Raw genomic sequence first — 17142 nt, 5'->3', positions numbered from 1 at the left:
CTTGAATACACACAGAATTAACATGGCAGTTGTTCTTAATTATCACATATGCTCTACAGGGATAACACTGCTATACACATTCCTTAAATACTAAGCTTCTCTTTCATTAAATTAACATACCTGGTATACTATGGACTTCCCATAATATGCCCCAAATATATGAAAAAATATCCTGCTTTTAAGTGAGTCTTACTTTCGCTTGTGAGGAGTCTCTGTGCTCACTGAATGATACCTCATTAGTTTCCTTTGTGGAACAGATGGTGATGTTTCAACTGCTTCCAGAGGTTCCTGGCTTCCGGTGGGCAAGTGACTCAATGTGTTTGCTCGCCGTCTAAAGCTTGGCTGAGATAAATTATCGGGCTGCTCATCAGGATGACTATCTGGGTCACTGATGAGATCATCTGCTGATGCATCGGTCTTGACAGGACTTTCTGATGGAACTGGAACTTCTTTTTCACGCAGAGATGGCTCCTAGAAATATATATAAAAATGACACGTGAACGTATATGATTTGAAAAATATTTTAGGTGGTTCTCAATCCCAGGTTATTTTTGACATCATAAAGCAATTTGCTTTATACTATAAACTGATTTATTTCTAAAAAACAACCTTTTTGTGCCAGATATATACTTCCTGAAACATAAGGCCATGAAAATAAATACAGGCCAACATTTCTAAAACTGAGTGCCTAATCTTGGGCACTGTAATAGCAGAGGCTGAACAAGCTGATCAGTGGTAAATTCCACTGGACTGATAGAAGTTCCACCCTTCTCAAAGCCAACCACTTATTTCAGTGCCTGTTTAGACTTTCTACAAGGAATTTTAGACCAGTGATTCTTGACCAGGTTGCCACAGTACCCTGGGATGCCTTGAGATCCTTTCAAGGGTACCATGGGCTACCTAGCAATTGTTAGCACTTTTAGGTGGGCAAACAAGATTTACAAAAATCTTGTTTATTCACAAGATAACCCCAGAGATTTCCACAGTGTTAAAAACAGAAATAGAAATCCATAGTGTTAAAAAACATTCTGACCTGGTGTGGTTTTTCTGAGTTTTTAGAATGTAAAATTGATTTTTGACTACAGAAAAACAGTACCACAAGTGAAGACTAAGAGCTGGCATTTTCCATGGGGTGCCTCAAGTCTAATGTGGGCTGCCTCAACTCTAAATAGGTTGAGAACCACTGCTATAGACATTAAGCTATTACTGCTCTGCTTTCTCTCACACAACACCTACACCTTTTCCCCTCAAACTGGGGTGTATTAAGTGGGAAAGCTGATTGGGGTAGAAGAATGCTTTTTTAATTTCTGCTCTACAGTGCAGCAGCTGTTGCATTACTCTTTTTTCATTGTTCTTCACTCTAGAGTGACACAGGTATGATCCAACGATGGGGAGTCAGGGTTCAGAAGCTGAGGGTTGACAATACTCTATAATACAATCAAGCTCAGAAGCAAAAACCAAGGGTCACAATATTGGTTGTCAGTTTGATCCAACGCATGCCAGGGGCCAAGCGGGCCCATAGATTGGGAACTGAAGAATCCAATACAGAGGACAGGGTAAGCAGGAACAAGGTGTTGAGGTCCAAGACAGGAAGCAGATTGGAGAAAGGCTGGAGGCAGGACAGGAGGGTTTGAAGCAAAGGCAGGGTTCAGGGCCAGGAGGTCCAGGACAGGAGTCAGGCAAAGTCTATAGCAGACATACTAGGAGAACTGCTGCAGGGACAAGGTCCTGCAGGAATTGGAAGGGTTTCATAAAACCTTCCATCAGGGGTTTGTAGCCTCCATTGGTTATCCCAGGTCACCTAGATCCCATTAGGAAACTCATGGGAAGGCCAAGGCTGAGCTGGAGCAAGTGCATGGCTAGTCTCCTGGTAGTACTGTAGCCTGGTTCTCTGCTAGTGGGTGCTGTCGATCAGGCTTTGAATCCCAGGGGCCTTAACAGTGGTGTTATCATCTTTCCTTTTTAAAGATCTTCATGTTTTACTAATCAAACTAAACTTTCTACCTGTTAGCTGCTACAGATCTCTTCCAGCTTCACAGTCTTGAAGATTCTTGAACACTTTTTAAAATCACAGGTCCACCCCTGGAGATTAGACTTCAGCAGCAGCTAGAGCAGTGGCTCAACTTTTTCTTTGATGTGGTTGAGAAGCACTGTTGGTGCTGCCTCAATTTACCTCAATGCCTCTCAACTGGGTGTTGCTACCTCCAGATAAAACTGTCCCACATGCCTGCTGTACAACCAGCCCAGGAAGGGCTGCAGTAAGTGTGCTTAGTTTCTGTGGGTTAAGTGGAACCACCCTGTGCACCTCTGTTTCCAGGAGGTGCGTGGAAGAGGCTGAAATGGGAAAGGCAACAGCCGAGCCAACTCCTGCCTGCATTATGCTGATAGGAGAGCCAGTGCAGCAGGAATGCACGAGGCAGTTTTATCTGGCTGCCTCCTTGGCAACAGTACCTCCACTGCAGCACTCCTGAATGGGGTTTGCTGTGCCTGGTTGAGAACTGCTGCATCAGAGTTTCAGCTTTAGTTAAGTAGGAAAGAGAAGGGGAGTCAGCTGAAGATTAGGCTCTGTCCTTGCTTTACATCGCTCTGGAAGAATCTTTTTCTCTTCTTTAGACTTTTCAAAACTAAAGTATGTATTATATTCTGCAGTATGTTGTATGTCAGAAAATATAGTATTTGTCTTGGTAACTGAAACAATTACCATATTTGCCCACATCCAAAATGACTGAATTTACAATGATTCCCCAATAATTATATTCTAGACATGGAAAATGTATAAAAGTGTTATAATTTTCTATGTCTAGAATCTAGTTATTAGAGGGTCATCTTAAAATGTATCCCCCCACCACTGCAGCAAGGGGCCAAGCTTCAGGTGAGTCAAGTGGCCTGCCCCCTGCCACCTGTCCCCACTACTTGCCCCACTGGTGCCTGCATACCTCCATGCCTGCACACACCTACCGCCTAAAACCCTCACCACTTGCTCTCACCACAGTGCCGGCACCCTCCCGCACCTTGTCACTTGTCTCTCTTGCCACCTGCTCTGCACCCTTTCCACCCCACCCCCCACCATGCCTGCCCACCCTTTTCCCATTCCTACCTTCCCATCAAACCTCCAGCTCCAGCTAGAGTCCCGCCCCAGCCTGGGGCAGGAAGCACAAAGCACGTGCTGCCTCTGGCCCCAACCTGGCCAGGCAGCAGAAGTGGTGGGAGTGACAACTCTGATCCCAGCACCAGCCCCGGAGATTGCACCAGAGCTTCCCCCACTGCTGCTTCTGCTACTGCATAGCTGGGTGGGGGCTGGAGGCAGGATGTGGTCTGTGCTCCCTGCCTCAGGCCACAGCAGGGCTCCAGTTGGAGCCAAAGATGCAATGGGAGAGTAAGCTGTGGTGGAGAGGAGCAGGGGAGGGGAGCAGATGGCAGGGGGCAGCAACTGAGGCTCTGACTCTGAATCCAGGACTGGAGTTGGGGCTGCAGCCACTGCCTGCCCTCCCACACCTGCTTTTATTCTAATCTAAGGCTGCAGCCACTGCCCCTACCCCATGTCCCATGTTGAATGGGAAAAAACCTTGTCTTTAAATAAGTTACCTGGATTTCAGGGTCATTATGAATGGGCTATGAGCTGCAACTAATTATATCTATGCTTTATAGAGGAGAAAAAAAGATAATTTGAGAGTAGTATTTGTCCTAGTCAGTTTTGAGGATAACTCAAAATAAGAAAGGGGCAAATAAATAGAGACAGGTAATTGTCACAACAGTAACAGAAAAGTAAGTGTTTTTGACTACAGGAACCCATTTACACAGAAGTTTTACCATAAAAGTTAATATATTATCTCTTGTTCTTACAAACAAAAAAATTAAAGAAAAATCGGTGCTCCATTGGTTGGAAGGAAAGCTTTTCTACTACCTATTTTAAACACATTAATGTTGTAGCTATATTTTTATTGTCCTGTTTTCTTTCTTTTCCCCCATATGATTTAGTCGAGTGTTTTACAGGAAAAAATATCAACAATAAGAAATGAAAATATATTGGTCACACACCTAATATCTCTAAATACCTTTCATATCCCTCCCTATACATATTACCTATTAAATAGAGGTATCAGTATGTAGTTCATCACTTACTTTACTTGTGCTGCTTAATGTACTGGATAAAGAGCTGTCCAAATCCACACTGCCAGAACTTTCTAGTGAACCTTTGGATTTGTTACCCTATAAAAAAAATAAAGTATATTTATTATATTGATGAATTCTAACAGAAAAGCCTTGCTGGACCTGTCAAGTAAGAGATCCCGTCGGTATCAAATTTAATTTTTTGAAGTGCCTAGGAGTACCCACCCTCTACATAAGAAACAGCTGCTTCCTTCAAGAAGGTCACTGATAATTTTAAGGATTCCAGCAATCAATACATTTGTGCATGTCAATTTTTTTTCCAGGCAAGTGTGCTGTTGCTTGCATCATAACCTCCAACACACACACACACACACACACACACACACACACACACACACACACACACACACACCCCTTGCGCAAGTGAGAGAGACAGAGAGAGTTTAAGTAATTGTGTGCCTGAATTAAATTGCAAATACTATCACAGCACATCCGCGGGATCCTACAGGACATTTCATACTAGATCCCATCCATCATGGTACAAAAATCTGAATTAGATAACAAATAGGAAGGACTAAACAGTATATCAAAACACTACACAGAAGAACATCACTTCTGATATTGTGATTTCTATGATCCCAAACCAGAGTAAAGAGTCACAGAGTTTGGTATAATGTTTCAAGGCCTTTAGTAAAGGACTCAAAGGATTGCCTGGCAACTTAATAGTTATGCACTAACAGGCCTGTGGAGCAAACTTCATTCTAACTCCTGAGAGTTACAAGGTGGCTTTTGTTCTGAAGCACAAAGGTAAATCTGTTGTATGAAATTTTGGTCCATCTACAGTTCAGTTGGGATTACTGTTATTCACAGCAATAAACATAACTTGTTTGATCTTACTAAATGTTTTGCATCACGTCTGGTCTACAGGTAGAAGTTTTAACCACAAGGATGATGCAATGAAAGCCCTTTTGTCAATGTACTTATACCAGTATAAATCTGTGCATAGCTAATACCAGACTTAGCAACTGTTGCAAGCTAAATCAGTATAAGCAGTTTTATGCAGCAGCCACATGCAGGTGTGTATTTCTGCTGGCAGAATTGCTGCTTTTTTGGTAAAAACGATGAGTATACAGGCAACCCCCACGTAGCGCTATTTCGCTACAACGCTTTTTTAAAATTGATACCCGATTCCACTTAGCGCTCAGGGAGTTTCATTATAAAGCTTACAGTTGCCATCTTGGGTTATTAAAAACACTTGCAGTCACCATCTTGGGTCATCAAAAACTTTCAGTTTTGCTTAACACTCATTTCGCTTAATGCTTTGTTTTTCAGGAACCAATTAAGAGCGCTAAGCAGGGGTTGCCTACACAGTGTTCACTCAGTTTTCGCAGGTGAAACATGCCTGCTTTAGGAGAAAGATCTTTCAATTGTCAACCTTAAAGATCTTCCTTGCAAGAGAAACTTTTTCTTACAAGAACGAATGCTGGTACAAACCCCCTGCCCCACCCCTGGTCTGGTTCAGGAGGGAGCAGAGCAGCAAGAGCAGTCAGGAAATACTTCCCATACTGTCCAGGGACAGTGATGACTGCATTCACCCTAGAGGGTTTTGTTCATAGCACTACACCAGTATCTATCTCCCACATCTACATCCCTAAGCTACCATATATCATTTAGGGGTCAGATCAGGCATGGTTTGACCACTATAGATGTAGTACTAAAAAGTCCCTCCTAGAGATGGCAAAGTAGGCTTCTGACAGGATAGTTTATTTTGCTTGGGTAATGGGTAAGAAAAAGAAAGGGGGCCTGTAATAAGATATATCAGTAAAAATGTCAGTTTTTGTCAGTTGAAGCTGCATCCATACTACAGTACAGTATACTGGCATATCTAGATTAACAAAGTGCTCCAAATGTAAACCTGCCTTCATTTAGTTGCATATTCCCTTACCCTTGAAATAGGAATTATTTATCTCCTCTTTAAGCAAAGTCATCCTGTTTCCCTTTCATTTCACATCATACAGAAATGTTTCCAAGCTCCTAATTTGTGTCATAATTTTTTGTGGACTTTTTCTACTTTGTGCTATATCCTGTTTCTGAGACAGCAGACAAAACAGATGGCAGAGGGGTGGCGTTCCAGGGATTTAAAGGGTGACGTTCAACTTTTTTCAAGATTTTTATTTTTAATACAGCCCAACACAGGGACAGGCAAAGTCTGGCCGGCAGCAGACTCTGTTTCCCAGCAGTCCCTGCCACATTACTGCGGCCCATTTCCATGGAGACCCCAGCAGCGGCAGCACCATGGCAGTGCAGGGGCCAGGGTTTCCATGGAGACTAGCTCCAGTTGCTCTGGGGCTGGGATCTTGCGGCAGCGACAGTGCGGTCAGGAGCTGGGACAGGGGCGTGCAGGCAGCAGATTGCGGCTCTGCCCCAGTTCTGGACCATGCTGTCTCGACTGCAAATTCCCAACCACAGAGCAGCTCCCCACCCAGCTGCAGGTCCCACTGCTGCTGCTGGGGCTAGTCTCCATGGAAACCAGCCACAGTGATGTGGGCAAGGGCTGCTGGGAAGCAGAGTCCGGGTGCCAGCTGGATCTACCTTTTTGCCCACCCCTGGCCAAACAGCACAATTACTTTTTTTTTTTTCCTCTTGGGGAATACTGAGCTAATATTTTCAGCTGGACATCTACAAGATGTAATTTTTCCCCAGTATATTTACAGTTAATTTTAAAATCATTAACATGTAGAAGCTTAAATTATTCCTTCCTTCAAATGTGTATTCACTCGCTACTTTTTTACCCCAAATTTCACCTGTTATCTGTGGGCATTTGGGCAGTATGATATGTTGGAGTCTTCTAAAGTTCCTTACAATCCTGACTTGTAATCCCAAAGCTATGATTACTTTTTATAGCCACCTCTGATTGACTTTGTCAGAGGTTTTAGAAAAAAACCCTACATAAACTTACATTTACTACTTCTTTATCTACTAGTTTGTTCACTTCTTTTAGGTCTTGGCAAGGTATTATTTTCTCTGAAAAATCCTTGCTTAAATTTTGTCCTTAGCATAGCATGTTTTTAACACTCTCTCTTTGCCAAGTTGCTTAACAGCTTATTTGAAAGATAATAAAAATGAGATGCATATTGTATATCTGTCACTCAGATAACTAGAACAATGCTGTCAGGGTTCCAGTCAACAAAAATGAATATGCTTACCCGTGATAAAATACTCTCTAATGATTCTGTCAGGGACCTTTTAGCTTTGCTCTTCAACATATCTAGCCTGAACCTGGAAGCACTACTCGGGATTTCATTTCCAGCATTCTCTGTAGAGGGTTGTGAAGTCTGTTAAGTAATTAAAAAAACATACAAAATACAGGTAAGTATAGAATGCAGTGAAAAATCTTCAATTTCCTAGGAGCACATGTCCTAGTTTTTCTATGCCAAAACCACTTCTCAGCTCTCAAACCACTCATTCACTGTTTTTCACCAACTATGGAAGTGATCTATTATAAGAACAAGGAATTGAATCCCTTTTTCAAATGAAACTGTTAAAGTGATGTGTCATGAGCACTAGGAGTCCTGGTACTTCATAACCAAAATATGGCTCCCTTTACCTATTTACCTCAAATAGCACAATTTTACCCACTGTAAGCAAAAGAGAAATAGATTCAACATTTTGGAGAGTAATGGTTTGCTTTGAACCCCAAATTAGACTAGACTGATCATCTTTAATAGCTCACACCAGTACCCTCCCCCCTAGATCTCCAAAACTTAATTTATTAGGATACAGAGAACTCTGAGGCTGAGGAAAATGTGCAGTGATTTAACACTGGCACATACATCAGCAGTGGGAATTCTCACACAATAAGAAGAATAGACAACTAAGAGATGTATATTTAAAGAAAAAAAATACAGCCAAATCAGAGCCTGTACAAGGCCACAGTTCTCTGTATCGATGAGACCTGATTTTCTGTTTTGACCTGCCAACACTAATGGCAACTCTAAATCTCAGAGATATGAATGCATGACCATTACAGATCAGGTGGTACTATATGGACAACTGAAGATATGTCAGATAATAGCAAACTTTGGGCATAACCATTCTGGGCTGTTGCTGATTTAAAACAAAATTTCCAATTTCCAAACATCTGAGAAGAAGATAATTATCCTCTAATTTAATCCTTTTCACTCCTAAATAGCAAGTGATTTGGCTGGAAGCATTCTGCAGTTGTCTTCTGATGGAAAACACATTGTGGAAGGAAGTTTTAGTTAAAAAACAAAACAAAACACTTGCTTTTAACTCACAGCTGTTTATATTTTTCTAATTTAAAATTATGAGCTTGATCAAAGTAATTGCTCAATATTATTAAAAAATCAAGGATAACTAGCAAATAGAGCAAGTAAAAAACTGTAAGGTATTTCGGGTTGACTACCTCAGAAAATAAGTCCTCAAATATAAATCCAAGGATATCTACTCTTACACAGCTCTAAAGATGAACAATGAAAAGGAGATATGAAATGAAGAATTAAGACAAATAGGGCGCATCCAGACATTCATGGATGTTTGGTTCCCCAGAGACAAGTAGCGGCGGTGTACCCATGCCATGCATGCTTTGACACGCAGCAAGGTGCACCAGGTGGGGTAGGGGAGGCTGGGGCCAGCACTGGGCTGGCTACTGCAACCTTACCTGGGGTCCTGGGGTCCTCCAAGGGCTGCAGCTATGGTGATTCTGCCACACACAGCCTGGCTGGCAGTAGGGAGCGTCCCTGGTAGGCCCAACTTTGCTTTTCAGCGTCACGCACTGGCCAAGCATGTGTTACTCTGTTTTTTTTTTCACGTGTTTGTTTTTGACCCCTGAATATCCAGAGGTCAAAAAAATCTGCAGAAAAAAAACCCGGCACAGTGCACGCTTGGGCAGCGCACCTTTGCACTGCAGAGAACACAGGACTGTGCGGTATATGGCTCTGCAAACATGTTTGCAGCGCCACATACCACAAAACCGTGGACGTGCCCAGTGGGTTGAGGGGAAAGTCAGCTTTCCTGATGGAATGCTGCCATCTTTCCAAGTGTCAAATTATACGTTTTTGGTTTGAGGACCTAAGAAAACATACTATATCATGTCTCAGCAGTATTCAAATTGCATAAAAATTTTATACTAAAATATTATCTTGCTTTCAACCCTGTAATAATATGAACCCATTTGCTAAAAATAACTGCCACTAGCTCAACTGAAATTATTTCACATTCTTTAACAAGGGGGTATTTCTCCTCTTTCCCCATCTTACCTAAGCCTATGCTGTTCTTCCTAATATTTTTCTAGCATATTTCTGGTAATATACCCAAATGAAACATAAAACAACATTAAGGATCTCCAAATATGTCATGCTTTGTGGGCCTGAATAAATTACCTTAGGCAGAGTTCCAAGTGACTGCACACACCAGCTACAGAGAGAATTTAACTCTTTGTGAGCTCATACTTTAATTCAGGGGTCAGAAACCTATAGCCTACGGGCTAGAACCAGGCCAAGGAGCTAGAGTGTCAACAGTAGCAGAGGGCTTTGTCTGTGTGATGTGGTAGAGCTTTGCACATGCTGCACCACAGCTGGGTGTTGGGGAGAAGCGGTAGTGGTGGCAGCCGGGTCCTAGCTCCAGCTTACCTTGGACCCCAGTTTACCATTTTTGCTCATCACCAGAAAACGTTACCAACCACCACTTTGGTTCATACATTTTTACCCAGCAGGGAGAGAGGGGCATTGTAATATATTTCTTACTGTTGGTAGAAACTAAAGGGTAAGTTAGCCACAAATTTCAAAAAGTGACAGGTGGTTTGGGTTGTCCTGGTTTTCAGGCTGACAGTCACCTTCCATGTTTTCAAGCTAAGTGCTCATCCCCTTTGAAAAATCAGTTTTTCAAACTGAACACACAAAATTGACACACAAAAATCACTGCTCTTTTGAGTATCTTAGCTATGTAGTTTGAACACAGTACTCTGTCAGTAACAGGTCTATGCATATTATACATAAGTTGCTTTGTGGCTGCTTTGTCTCTTCCCGAGACGCTTAAACACCAAATATCGTCATTCCTTTCCCAAATGAACAACGGTCTCGTTTGTCAATTCTGCATCAACGTTTATTAACAATCCCTGCTTACATCAGTCTCCAATGATCTTTGCACAGAAAGAAACAACTTCCAAATTACTGGGTAAATTTTAAAATCAGTATTTAAATCAGAATATATTCCTGTGAGTTTGATAGACATTGGGTTTGACAGGCCATTAAGTTCAAACCGGGACTGGCAGGGAGCCAGAAACAGATGGGAGAGTCTTTTTAAGATTATGCAGAACTAACTGTGACAGAATGCAACATTTATTATAACTATGTGAGTGAAGACATAATTGAGAACATAATTATACTGAGAACATAACAGTAGCCAAATTTGAAAGATCAGTGGATCTATCTAATCCATTTGCCTGATAAGCAATTTAGTTCAGAGGAGAGAATCAAGGACAATTCAGTGGTGGGAGAAAAAGCGGTGACTGCTGGGTCACAAACTTGTTGCTCCTAAAAGGTTGCTGACCTATGATCTAGTCTAGTGCTACATAGCTAGCTAATGCTTTATCTGACAGTACCAGATACTAGAAAGGCAGATTCAAAAAACATCACCGTCGTTGGCTTATGTCACAAAGCAAAAGAGTTTATTTCCACTTTTTTCCCTTTTAGTATTAGTTTAAAATTTAGACAATGTCAAAGATGGAAATGAATTCTTTAAAAGTGAAAAGGAAAGAAAATCAAAATATGAAATCTTTTTAAGCATAAGACCACATACCGGCTTTGCTTCCCCAACATGAACATGATCCTTCTGTTTTTCTTCATACATATATCTCAGAACAGAGATAATTACCTCATTCTCTTTTTGATCATTTCTTGGTCTTAATTTCTGTAAAGCAGCACAAAAAAATAGAACTATATTATTATACAACTCTGCATATTATTTCCCTTTTTTACTTCTGTGATTTAATATAATCTAGTTGATGCTACCCTATGACTCCACTAGAGAGTGCCAGTGATTCAAGTAATGAAACAATCTGCTTAGGTAACTATTTTAATCATATTTTACAAATGCCAGTATTGAGGTTAATTGCTGAATGTAAGGCACTGAAGCAATGGAAGCATATTTCAGTGGGAGGAGGGGGAATCTTTAAAAGATAATATTTTAAATAAAGCTATGGTTTCAGTTCTTTACTGTTTATGCAGTATTTATCATTTACTGAGATCTATATGAACTTTCTACTATGGATCTAACTTTCATTATAAAAAAATTCACTTTTAACAAAATCATTTCTGTAAAATATGATTTTTAAAATTACATTGTTTCTCCTTTTAAAAATTAAGACATCTTTATGTTCTACAGAGGTTTATGTTTCTAAAATATTTGTATAGTTTAAATTATAGTAAATACTCAATGCAGTACTTGAACTTTCCAGAGGGTTACTTAAATCATAAGACAATAGAAACAAATAAATTAGTGACAAATAAAAGTAAAAACATCATACCACTGTTATGACATCAATGTTTTAAAGTTACAGTGTTCTAAATGTTAGTGACCAAAAATTAGTTAATGATAAGTCACTTATTAAAATATTCCTTTTGGTTACAGGAATGATGAATTACTGAACTAAAGGTGGCAGAACAGATAAAAACATGGATTGTATGTACATCAAGTATAATCTAGGAGTAAGGAATATCTAATGGGCTATACGATTAAAATTACTGAGCTTTTCTTATTCATATTTGTATTTTGCTTAGAATTATTAGAACAAAGTTTTTTAAAATGACAACTCACTACTGAGTGTGCACATATACATGTATACAGTACATATACATGTATAAAGTATATAAAGCTGTATATAAAGCTGAAACTAAAAATTTTTGAACTTCATAAGAGTACTGCTAAAATTCATAGGGTATATACTAGATACAAATATTGAATGTCACAGTGAGTAAGTGGGATCAGTTAAATATTTTTAGAAAGATAATCATCTCAAAACAGAAAATCAGGATAATACCATATTGAGCATTACAGACACTGAACCTGAAGTCACAGGCTGAAAAATTACTATTAAAAATGTCTGAAAAAGAAACATGTTTTATACTAAGTTTCATCCACTGAATCATTTTAGAGGCTTAAATTAAAATGCACTTAGTAACAATAAGTTATTTTCTTAGACACCTCATTGCAAATGGGTAAACTTTAACTTACTGAAATAAACAGTTATCTAAACCTCCAAATAGAGTAATGGGTGATTAACAGCCACAAGTAAGACAAACGATACAGAAAACACTGACATCCTAAAAAGACGGTGGAAGTAGTATAACAAAACAACATTTGCTGATTTTCAACACTAAACCAACAATTAGGTTTTCCTCCTTACTAACCTTCATCCCATTCACAAACATTCACCTTCAAATTCCCAATTTCAAGTTATTTTTCCAAAATTTCATAAATTCCTTTATAAGCAAAACGACTGTGCTTACACTATGGCAGATGAGGAAGAAAGCATTTAAGGTGGAAGTACAACAACTTTTCTAACTGGTTCAACAAACTGAGGTATTTATTTTTGGGTTAACCGTCCTGCTGAAATCATACAACTTAATTCAGGAATGTTGACATACTTCATGTTCATCAAAAATATCAAAGCTTTTGAAAGATTTTGTATTTGGCATAGAATACTGAATGTTCAGTTTCCTAATGAAAAGTTAAAGCTTTCTAAAGTAAGCACAGTCTTAGTGAAATGAATAGTTGAATCAAAAAATTCAATTTTTCTATTGAAATGCAGTTTAGATTGAGTGTTTTTGACAAGTTCTATGAATGAAAAAGTAATTAAATATAGGTTGCTTTCCAGACTGTCACAAACTGTTGTGATAAACTAAAGTGACAATTCTCAGGAAAATGAAAAAAAATCTAGGATTGTAGGACTGTAAGAAAGTAGTAATTGAAGGGGCCTCATGATGTCAAATAGTCTAGTTCCCTGGTCAGAGCAGGATCATCCATAACTAAACCATCCCAACAAAGCACCACTAACTCAGGCATGCTTAACCCCCAGACAGTAGGCCAAACCCAGCCTGTAGAGCTAGCACGTGGCCCATGAAGCTCCTGATAAATTGGGAAATTTGGTGTGTGGGGAGGGGAAAGCAGCAGCCATTAATACTACCTCTTCTCCCCTGCTGCCAAATTCCCAGGCATCCAGGACTCTTAACCTCCCTCCTCCCCTACCTCTATCCCCACCCCTCCTCCAATGGTCAAGTCAGTGAGCACCACTGGTCTAACCTGTTCTTGGCAATTTCCAGGGATGGAGATTACACAGCTTCTCTAGGTGAGCTATTCCAATAGTTAACCATTTGCCTGGTCAGAAAAGTTGTCCTAATCTCCAACCTAAATTTTCTCTACTGCAACTTGAGGCCACTGTTCCTAGTTCTATCCCCTATGGCCACAGAGAATAGTCTATCTGAGGGGTGTTCAACCCTTGGCCTGTGGGCCTCTGGAGCTGTGTCATCTGGCAGGTGAGTTTCCCTACAAATCAGAAAATGTGGAGGCAGAAGAGCAGTGGCCATTCCCCTGCTGCCAAATTTCCTGATCTGTGGGAAGTCCCATGGGCTAAATGTGGAATGCAAGGCAGTGTGGGGCCCGATTCCAGTACACAAGAGCCTCATCCCAGAGCCCTGGGCCAGCGCAGGGCACCAGGGCCCAACCTGGCATGCAGGGCCTGATCCTGGTGCACCAGACCAATGAAGGATGTGCATGAGGCTGGCCTTGAACGGAGCTGATCCTGGCACATGGCACCGGGCAGTGGTGAAATAGAGTGCTGGGACCCAAACCCGACACACAGAGCCCAATCCTGGCACACAGGTGACTAAACAAGGGTGGTGTGGGGCCGATCCTGGCATGCAGGGTCCTCAGTCTTTGCTTCTCCAAACTAAATAACCCTAGTTCTAGCAGCCTTTTTCCTGTTAAATTTTGCTTCCCAGGCCTCAAATAATTGTTGACATTCTCTGCATCTATCCACATCTTTCCTGACATCTGGGTCCCAACACTAAACAGAGTACTCCAGGTGATCCCTCACCAGTGCTGAACAGTGGTAGATACACTGCCTTTGATTTGCAAGTGACAGTCCTGTTAATCCCACCCAGTATGATGTTGGCCTTTTTTCTGCAAGAAGAGCACACTGTTGGCTCATATGCAATTTATGGTCCACTGTAATCCCACGGATCCTTGTCTGTAGTTCTCCAGTTTATTCAAACATTCCCTAATCCAGCGATGGGCCGTTATTTGGGCCCATGGGCCACACAGGCAGTTTTGGGTTGTTGTCATGGGTCGGTCAGCATCGCCTCCCGACAACAGGCCAGAGCCCGCATGCCCTGTGGCTCCTCCCTGCCACTGCCAGCAGTGCCCAAGCTCTGGCCCTGGCATGCCTCATGCCCACTCCAGACTTGCAGAGTGGATCATGTCCAGACCAGCTGGGATGCATGTGCACAGCCACGACTCCAGCATGCCTGAACCTGCTCCAGACCAGCCCGCCCGTGCTGAGCAACAGCGACAGTGATGGTAGCCTGCAGAAGCTGCTGTTGGGTGCAAGGGAAAAGCAGCAACCTTCCCTTTACTGCTGCTGGGACCTTCTTGCTGTAGCCACCTGGAGCCAGCGCCTGGGCTGGGCTGCTCTGCAGCTCCTCTCCACTGCACTGCTGCCCCTCTGGGCAGTGCTGGTGGTGATGGCAGTGGAGAGGAGCTGCAGGGCAGCCCGGATGTTGTTTCTTGTGGGTGGGCGGGTCCAGAGCAGGCAAAGGGTAGCTTGAGGCTAGGGCTGTGCACCTGGGTCCCAGGTGGTTTGCCCTAGTTGGGGTGGGTCCAGAGTGGGCATGGTGTGGATTGGGCCTGGGCCGCGGCTGTGCAGATGTTTCCTGCCAATATGCATGGGGTCAGCGCAGCAGCCAGAAGGAGCTGCTGTGGCCTCGGTTGCCTAGAAATGGAGTCTAGCTCCAGACCCACCCCAGCCCTGCTGCATGCCCAGGGGTGGTGGGACATGCCATGGGCTAGATGCAGTCTAAGCCAGGTGGGACTGAGGGACCCACCACGGGCTGGACAAAGTCTCTCCATAGGCCGTATCCAGCCTGCAGGCCATATTTTGTCCACCCTCACCCGAATCTGTATTTGTGCACCCAGCTATTCTGTACCAAATGCAGAACCTTTCAATTGTCCTTGTCAAATTTCATCTGATTGATCTGAGACCATTTCTCCAGTCTATGCAAGTTTTCACTTGACACAAAAATTTTAGTAAAACACATACCAACAACTTAGTAAAACAAGAAAAAAAAGCACAAAGATTACCTGAACCTCCTCAAAAACAGAGGCTTGTTCCTGATTATTTAGTGTTGTTAGATGCTTTTGTAGTTCTAGTTTAGTTTTAGAAGGATGTAGTCCTAGGAAGAGGGGAACAAAAGAAAAAGCAATAAACCAAGCCCTAATTTGCTACAATTTAATTATCATATAATCTTTATTGGAGGTCTTAAACAAAGGTTGCATCAACGTTGTTTAAATAACTTGATCTGTTTCACTTATTTTAGAAGAATGCTACATTAACCTAAGCAAATATGAACACATTCATATATGTATGAGAAAACACACCCTTTGCAACAAGGAGTTTCGCTGAAATAGAAAACAATCAGAATTGTTAGTCAACCTAGAAAATGCCAATATTATAAAACACAGAGTGAACATACCATGTGTTGGAGCTTAACCAGACTGCCTTTACTGGTGTTTTGTACCAAGTTTTTATTAATATTTGCTACTGACTATTTAATCATGTGTATGCCTTATTCCAGAGGAAGGCAACCTTTTGCTGATTTGGGCCACTCTGTCACCTGGTCCCTGCCACGGGCTGGAAGTCTATATTCCCAGAGTGACCAGCTGCCTGCACTTACACTCATGGCTGATCTCCAACCACTCTGCACAGAGGTGGCAGACCAACAGACTCCATAGTGAAGGAGAGCACTACAGAGAGCAAAGTAGAACTCTGTGCCATTGATGCCCTGTGCCAAAGCAGACCCTCCTGCATGAGAGCAGATGGTAGGTTCCTGACCCCTGCCTTAGTCCATAGTTTGCTTCTTCAAGAGTTTTACTAAGATGCACTGTATATTGCATTTTCCAAATATACTGAAAGTTAAAAGCAGATAACTCTGTCACTCAGATATATTATTCAAGCTGTTGTCCCAGATTAAGCTGGTAACAAATCACCACCAAGCTTCTGAACTTCACAAAAAAACATATCAAACCCAGTAATGCTCTGTGTGAACTGCATCCTAAACAGGAAGTAGCATAACTATCTTCAAAGCATGACTGATAGACTAATTAGCATGGAGGCAAACTAACTGGCACTGTCTCTCAATAGTACTAATTAACCTAACCAAGTGTTGTCTACATGTGGCAGCTATGCAGGGAGCAGTGCAACATGTTTAAGGGAACTGCTACCTGACATGGGCTATAAGACTCAACTGTCCTCCTGAGTGCCCTCAAAATCAGAGCTGTTTAGAAGGCCAAACAAAGTACAGTGCAATGCATTTTTGGAAATTCTCCAGTTCTACAGATCTATCTGTAATTCTACAGATTAATTCTAGATAGGCCTTAGTCCAATAAGCTACTGCTAGTTTGATTTGACAGCTGTTGTACCTTATTCATCCTCACTCTACCTTAAATAGCTAAATCCTTAGCTGTGAAAGCTGCTGAAATTGCAACATTTCTTCTGGACAACAGATATAGGCTGCAATTCCATTGTTTCTATCAAAGATGCAACAAATACATTAAAAGATCCAATATCTGGAATCACGCTTAATGGTAGCCCAATACCATTATCCAATTTAACTGAATTCATTAACAACTAATGAAATATATCTTCTTTTAAAAATCTTGTAAAAGTGATTTCCAGTTTTATTAGTGTATAATTAGAGAACCAGACTTTTCAATTCAATTTTGTATATAGCTATGATT

The 17142-nt window shown here is 41.5% G+C and overlaps 1 protein-coding gene across 10 annotated transcripts in view; it reads right to left on the bottom strand.

Annotated features, from left to right (window-relative positions):
• Nucleotides 1-17142, bottom strand: part of TBC1D1 (TBC1 domain family member 1) — a 191676-nt gene that overhangs the window by 65415 nt on the left and 109119 nt on the right. For 8 of the 10 annotated variants that reach the window (XM_019480505.2, XM_019480526.2, XM_019480519.2 and 5 more), the window contains 5 exons: nt 15487-15578; nt 10930-11040; nt 7317-7445; nt 4123-4209; nt 194-471 (listed from right to left, as the gene is read on the bottom strand). In XM_019480505.2, the coding sequence (XP_019336050.2) occupies nt 194-471; nt 4123-4209; nt 7317-7445; nt 10930-11040; nt 15487-15578 (697 nt within the window). The remainder of the gene's footprint in view (nt 1-193; nt 472-4122; nt 4210-7316; nt 7446-10929; nt 11041-15486; nt 15579-17142) is intronic. The other 2 variants (XM_019480514.2, XM_014594956.3) reach the window with 1 other exon arrangement.

This window comes from Alligator mississippiensis, chromosome 2 (assembly GCF_030867095.1).
Source record: "Alligator mississippiensis isolate rAllMis1 chromosome 2, rAllMis1, whole genome shotgun sequence".
NCBI lineage: Eukaryota > Metazoa > Chordata > Crocodylia > Alligatoridae > Alligator > Alligator mississippiensis.
This window is presented reverse-complemented; position numbering and strand designations above follow the sequence as displayed.